We start from the raw sequence: 6952 nt of genomic DNA, 5'->3' as shown, positions 1-6952 counted from the left end.
GCTAACTCTCATGATTTTATGACAAGTATCACAGTAGCTGGCATTTGTTCTGAGAGCCCCAGGACCTGGAGGCATGTGATTATGACACAACCTCAGCTTCCACTGAATCAAAGTATGTTTCTAGCAGTCGAGATTTTTTTTTTTGGGGGGGGGAGGGAAGGGAACACATTCAAACCAAACCAATCTCCCCTCAAAAATGTACCCCAAGTGTATACAAATATTATAAACCAGGGAGCAGGGAGCATCTATCTAGATTGCTATAGTTATAATAGATAGATAGATAGATAGATAGATACCTGCAGATATAGATCTGCTATATGCAGATATAGATCTGCTAGATTTCTCTCTCTATGGAGATAAATATAATCCTATAGATTATAGATTATCTATAGGATAGATATAGGATCTATAGGATAGATTATAGGATTATAATCCTATAGATATCTCTATAGAGATATTTTATATAGATATATATTTTATATATAGCATTGAAGGTGGACAATACTGATGAAGTGAGGTCCTTGCCTTGAATCTGAAAACACAGATACCAAATCAGCCATGGGATTGTTTTTAGGCATAGAGCTTTAAAAACAAAACAAAAAGCTTAGGAGCGAGAAGGTGCAAATGGTGGTGAATGAGGAAGAGCCAAGCCCCCCTTTAGTGTTACTTGCACATAGCTGATGTGCACAGGGAGAAAAGGTTCCCTGTGTGAGAAGTATGAGGAAAGCGTGGTGCAAGGAACAACGGTTACAGGCTCTGTGCATTCACTGCTGCGCTGAGATGCTTTACAACACGGGGACGGTTGCACCTCCCATGTTCACCAGGGTAGCTTGGTATGGACTTGCCACTGGCAGGCGACCCTTTCCGCAACAGACAGCCTTGACCTTGGCCAACCTGAGTGACTTGTCATTTCAAGCGTCTCAGTTTTCGTATGGCCAATTTGAAACACCTTAAAGGGACCTGATTATCAGGGAATTCTGAGCCCCCTCTGTGGCAATTTAAGGCTAATTTCAAAGAGTCTGAAGCTAGGAACTAATCAGTTTGGAAAACTGAGCCTTTCTGGAAGTTCTCCCTCTCTCTTGCCACCCAAGAGGGAAGGAAGTCCTGCAACCCCCAGGACCCAGGACCCAAAGCCCTTTCAACCTTGTGTGCCAACCAGCCAGACTGTGTTTGCATTATTTAAGGCTAATTTCAAAGAGTCTGAAGTTAGGAACTAATCAGTTTGGAAAACTGAGCCTTTCTGGAAGTTCTCCCTCTCTCTTGCCACCCAAGAGGGAAGGAAGTCCTGCAACCCCCAGGACCCAAAGCCCTTTCAACCTCCTGTGCCAACCAGCCAGACTGGGTTTGCATTGGCCTTACCAGCACTATCAGCTTCTCTCTTAGGCCCTTGATGTCATCTTTGAGCTTCTGCTCCTTCAGCCTCCACTCTGCTTTGTGCACCTCTCGGCTCAGGTCTCTCTCCGGCCCGGGTGAATGACGATTGGCTTCCAGTAATAAAGCCCGCAACTCATTCAAGCTCCTAGAGGAAACGGAGGCTAACATTTTTTCAGCTGCCCATAGAGCATGGTGGGGGAAAGCAGCCTTAGATCTCTTAACTACTTCTCTCAGCTTTGCTCAAGGAGGCAACATGAGGTGCTTTTGAGAGTCCCTCAGGATAAGCAAATGGCATTCTGCCTACGGCTACATTCAGGGTGTGTATTGTACGCGCAAGTGCCCTCCAAAAGGACCATAACACTACAACCCCTGCATTTACTTCCTGAAAGACTGACCTTTCTTTTTTGAGTAGCTCCTGGCTAATCAGGACCAACTGTCCTGAAGCATCATGGGTTTTCCTGGACAAGGCGTCCAGGTCAGTTTCCAACCTTTTCTTCTCCTTCAACAATGAATCCGTCTTCTTCTCTGCAGATTTGCTTTTATTTTCCAATGCTGGAAAAGAATATGGGAAAATTGTCAACCGGTCCCTGCTTGCACCCCTTTTCTGGTGGCTTCCTCTTTCAGTGCCCATTCCTCCAATCCTGTCACTGGTCAGCCATCCGCCAACTGCCACCAGAGTCCATGAGTTACACGGACTTAGCAATATCCAGGATATGACCTGTCTAGGCAGAGATTTCAAGAATGATAAATGCAGCTGCATTTATTTATTGGCTTCTCAAGTTTGTTAAGATCCTATGGCCAGATTATCTTCCCTTGACATATGAATTACTTCAATGGAATTTACTGAGTCCTTCTGGAGGAGTGTTGAGAACAATCCACTGCTACAGGATAATTGCATGCTTTATGTGCACATAAGTTGCAACATTGCTTTAGCCTATGAGCCCAGCTTCTCCTTGTAAAGACATGGGTACAAAAGACCATAGAGTTCCCACTAGCACTGGATTAGGGAAACTTACCACTTACTTGGGCCCTTAGAGTTTCAGTCTGGGAGACCAGTGATGACACCTCTTTGTCTCTCTTACTCAGTTTGTCTTGCAGCTCTTTAGATAAATAGAAAGTGGGGAGGGGAGAGGGAGAGAGAGATTACACCCTCAGAAATTGCTTTGCCCAGTCATACATATAATGAAGGTAAAGGGTTGCATGGAGGGCTCCCTAGCCAACACTCGCACCAAGTGCAAACATGTACACGTCCATTCCTGAGATCAGCTTTTCTCCAAGTTGTTCAGATCTGGGTCTATAACTTGGTCCATTTCAGAGAGAAACCACCATGCAGTCCATCCCCAAATACCACCTTATCCATGATTTAGCTGCACCCAGTTTTTGGGTTTCGTTGCAGACTCTTATCCCATTTGCAGAAAGATAAAGGGCACAGACCAAATTATTCTAGCCAACAGCACTGTTTCCACCAAACCACAGGGCTGGCTTATATTACTAGTCTACAGTGGGGGAGAAAAAGCATAATACAGTACTCCACTGTTTTTGCTCAGACAGGTGTGCTTGAAATGCAAAAGCCAGAAAACCATTGTGATCTACAAGATACATACGGGTGGCTCCCCAAGCCCTCTTCAGGGAGATGTTTCTGCTAGAGCAAAAAAGCAAAAGACAGGTGGAGGGTACATAATCACTTGAAACAAAGCACTTCAACAGAACTAGGACAATTCAATTTATTACCTTCCATGGTCTGCTTCATTTTTATCTTTTCTTCTGAAATATCATTTGTTTCAATCATCTGAAAAATGCAAAACATCCATATATAGAATAACTGCTGCTCTGTGCTATTATTCTGCCATAGCATCAAAGAAAGCCAGTGACCCTGAATTGAAAACACTAACCAAAGAATAAGAACACAACTTGCAGTGTCCTTAATGTCTTAATATCTAATGAGACAGATTTACACCCTTCTTAGAAAGCAATCAAAGGTGTATTTGCTCAAAGAGACAGTAGCCATTGGACCCAGCTCAGTACTTAGCTGTCTACATAACTGAAGGGAAGGCCCAGTTTCCACAAGAAGGACCAATTTCCACTCATAGATGTTAGGGTCGGAAGGGACCTCAATAGATCATCGAGTCCGACCCCCTGCATAGGCAGGCGACCCCCTGCATAGACCCCCACTCATATGACAGTGCCTGAACTTTGCTGTTTCGGGGTGGGAGGGAAATCAGCAGGCAGGAGGGTCTACCTGCAAAGTTTACATGGAAATTTTAAACACCCAAAGACTGGGAGAGTAGGGTGGGAAAATGCTGATCTGGGGCTGATTTGTATCAGGCACTAAGGATCAATCATGGCAAGATCCTCTACTGGGATGAGCATTATTGGATGCACTGGCTTTTGAGCACTCAATCTGAGACATCTGAAAGGAATACAACTGTCAGCAAAATGGGTCTCCAGCTACTTCAGAAATGCAAGCCTTTTTAAAGGGCTTTAAGGGGCCCAAAACTGAAACTCACTTAAGGAAATGCTGGCCTAAGAGCATCTTTTGTGCCTTTCCTTTTGGGTACGTCCATACTGCAGTTACAGACAACAAGTTGGGCTAGTTTACTCTTCTGAAAAACTAACGTAGGTATCTATATCTATTATATTGCAATTGCTACTGTGACTGCACAATCGACATGCACTCTGTGAATATACAGAGCTGTGCTGGGATTTACAGCAGCGATTCATTGCATGCTACCAATAGCGCTCCTAGTTCCCATTCAGAAAAATAGGTATGCACATAAGTGAACTGCAACCTTAATGATTTTTCTTCATGTTGACTTCAGAAGAACTTTTGCAAACACTTAAAGCCCAGTGAAGTCGCATCTACTCAACAAAACAGGGAAGCATGTTTTTAAAGGGCTGTTTGTAAATGGTAGTCAAATTAATAATCACTGAGTTCAGTGGAAGCTGCAGCACACCCTGAGGTTATAGTACTTGCATCAGGCATGACTCCAGGAGAGGAACTGTTTGTTAGTTAGCAACAAACCTGAAGCTCCTTCTTGGAATACGTGGAAAAGCTGGAATCTATATACTCAGCAGCTGTATTTGTTTCCTTCCTATTTGTTATTTCCAGACACATCAAACCCAATCCATTACATGCTGCATAGGGCAGGTTAACACAGAAGCCAGCTGATTTGTAGGGCTATGCAAAGCTTTGGTAGCTGATTCAATTTGGATGAGGTTCAGCCTGATTCAGCGGCCGAATCTCTGAATCCAAATTGAATCGGGAGACCAATTAAATAGGTCCGAATCAAATCGGAAGCCCCCTGAATCGATTCAGAAGATTCAATGCCAATTTGGAGATTTGGCCATAGACTAAATAGGCAGCAGTCCTCACCATGCTGGACACAGCTGTCTCCAGCTGGTAAAGTCTGTACAGGATGGATTGGGGCTGGGACAAGCTGCCCAGCTGGGCTGGGGGGGCGCGGGACTTGAGGACTCCTGCCACCACGTGCCGCCAGTCTGGGAGGGCATGGGAGTGGGAGTGTGCTCCCAGATCTGCACAGGGTGGGCTGCCCGTGGTGCGGAAGGGGCTGGGAGCGCAGCCTCCCCATACCTCCTGGAAAAGCCCCGGCTTTGCCCCAGCTGGGTGACCAGTGGCAGGGCATGGTGGTGGGTGCGTGCACCCAGATCAGGGAGGGGCTGGCAGCAAGGGCTATGGGGAATTTTAGGGTGGCTGCAGCCCACCCATAGTCTCTGCTCCACTGCTGTCTGTGGGGCAGGCAGAGCCAGGGATGCGCTCCGGGCTGCAGCTGGGGCTAGCCTCCTGCAGCGGTCTGGCCCAGCCCACCCTGCGCAGATCCAAGAACATACGCCCACTCCCATGCCCTCCCGGACCAGTGGCACGCAGTGGTGGGAGCCCCCCTCCCCGAGTCCCGCACCCCCCCACCCCTGCTGGGCAGCTTGTCCCCAGCCCCAGTCCCAATCCCTCCTTTGCTGTAGGGGGCACTGATCTGCGCCCCCTCCATGCCCCTTCCCTCCCCGCTCTGCCCACCACAACAGACTTACCAGCTGGAGGCAGCTGTGTCCAGCATGGTGAGGACTGATGCCTGTTTAACCTATGGCCAAATCTCTGAATCTGCGACAAATCTTCAGATCTGAAATCAGCCAAATCAAATCAGGACAGTGATTTGAATCACTGAATCAAATCACTGTCCCTCCAAATCCAAAGCGAATTCTTGCCGCTGTGCACAGGTCTACTTATTTGCCCAGTATTTGGCTGTTCCCACAAACACTGGGGCTGATGCAGCTGGCAGCAGAGCGACAAGTAACTCTGTTGCCACAGGAGAGCTCACATCTGCCCGCAGAACTTCGCAGCATCCCGCAGTCTCCCTAGTCAGCAGCCCACAGGCTGAGCAGGTGAAAAGGCTTCAGCCGATGCCACACAACAACTGTTCAATCAATTAATCACTTCTACCTGGGCGCTTTTAAGTGGCTTGCAGGGCATCCAATGCCATCATGCTTGGGCGAGGGACAGACATTCAAAAAGCTGGAGCCTGAATTGATTCAGTCTTTGCAGGTTAGTCTAACCTGCCTAGATTGAACCAATTTGCAAGTGAAAAGACATTCACAAAATGCAGGCACATGCCTGCAGTGGCTCAGGCCAGGAGCTGGGAGACGCTAGAGCAGCCCTCAGCTGCAGGGAAGCTGTGCTGGGGTGGTGGGGGCATGGCCAGCCATGGCAGTAGCTTGGAGTGAACTGGCCATGGAGGGGGTTTAATTCCCACCTCCCTGCCCCACCAGCTCAGACCAGAGCCAAGGTCTGCTGGGTGCTCCCCTACCATGCCCGCCCCCGGCTGCAGTGGTGGGGCACAGCCCCCTGAAGCAGAGGGGGCAGAGAGGGGGGTAAATCCCCCCTCTACACAGGGGACCACAGCCGGGGTCTGACTACTGACACTTGCTCCCTGTGCAGGGCAAGCGACGGGATAAGCCCCCTTCTGCCCCCTCCACCAGATACCAGAGGGACGAGGGAATAACCCCCCTCCCTACCCCTTGCCTAAAGGGCCCTGCTGGCTGGCCTCTGGCCGGGCCCCTGACCCTACCACTCGAGTGGTGAAGGGGAGTGACCCTGATGGGGCTGCAGCCCGTTACCGTGCCCTGGAGCACGAGCCTCTTCCCAGCAGGGGGAGCGTGCTGCAGGGCAGGGAAAGCTGCCACAGACTGCACGGGTCGAGCAGCGGTGGTGCTAGCGGGGTTGCGGCCCCTTCCAAGCCCCAGTGCTGCCATCTGCCCAGCACAGTCCATAGCAGCTCTGACTCCCCACCAGGAAGAGGCTCATACTCCCTGGACATCAGGAAGGGGGGCTGCTGCCCCATCAGGGCCCTGCCCCCTCGCTGCTCCAGCGGCAGGGCAGGCGTACAGCCAGAGGCCAGCGGGTAGGGCCCCTTAGGTGGGGGGCAGAGAGGGGAGTTACTCCCCCCTCCCTCCAGCATCTAGCAGAGGGAGCAGGAGGGGGCTTATTGCTCCACTTGCCCCATGCAGGGAGCGAGCGGCAACAGTGGCAGTCAGACCCTGCTGCAGTCCCTCAGGGGCAGAAGGGCTG

At 49.6% G+C, this 6952-nt stretch overlaps 1 protein-coding gene across 4 annotated transcripts in view; it reads right to left on the bottom strand.

Annotated features, from left to right (window-relative positions):
* Positions 1-6952, bottom strand: part of CLIP2 (CAP-Gly domain containing linker protein 2) — a 106477-nt gene that overhangs the window by 6656 nt on the left and 92869 nt on the right. For all 4 annotated transcript variants that reach the window (XR_003095360.1, XM_025210619.1, XM_025210618.1 and 1 more), the window contains 4 exons: positions 3106-3163; positions 2391-2474; positions 1770-1926; positions 1360-1519 (listed from right to left, as the gene is read on the bottom strand). Coding sequence is in view for 3 of the 4 variants with exons in the window: in XM_025210619.1 (XP_025066404.1) it covers positions 1360-1519; positions 1770-1926; positions 2391-2474; positions 3106-3163 (459 nt within the window). In the remaining variant the exon portion in view is untranslated. The remainder of the gene's footprint in view (positions 1-1359; positions 1520-1769; positions 1927-2390; positions 2475-3105; positions 3164-6952) is intronic.

Source organism: Alligator sinensis, unplaced genomic scaffold (genome assembly GCF_000455745.1).
Source record: "Alligator sinensis unplaced genomic scaffold, ASM45574v1 scaffold419_1, whole genome shotgun sequence".
Lineage (NCBI taxonomy): Eukaryota > Metazoa > Chordata > Crocodylia > Alligatoridae > Alligator > Alligator sinensis.
The sequence above is the reverse complement of the archived record's forward strand: the minus strand, read 5'-3'. Positions and strand labels throughout refer to the sequence as shown.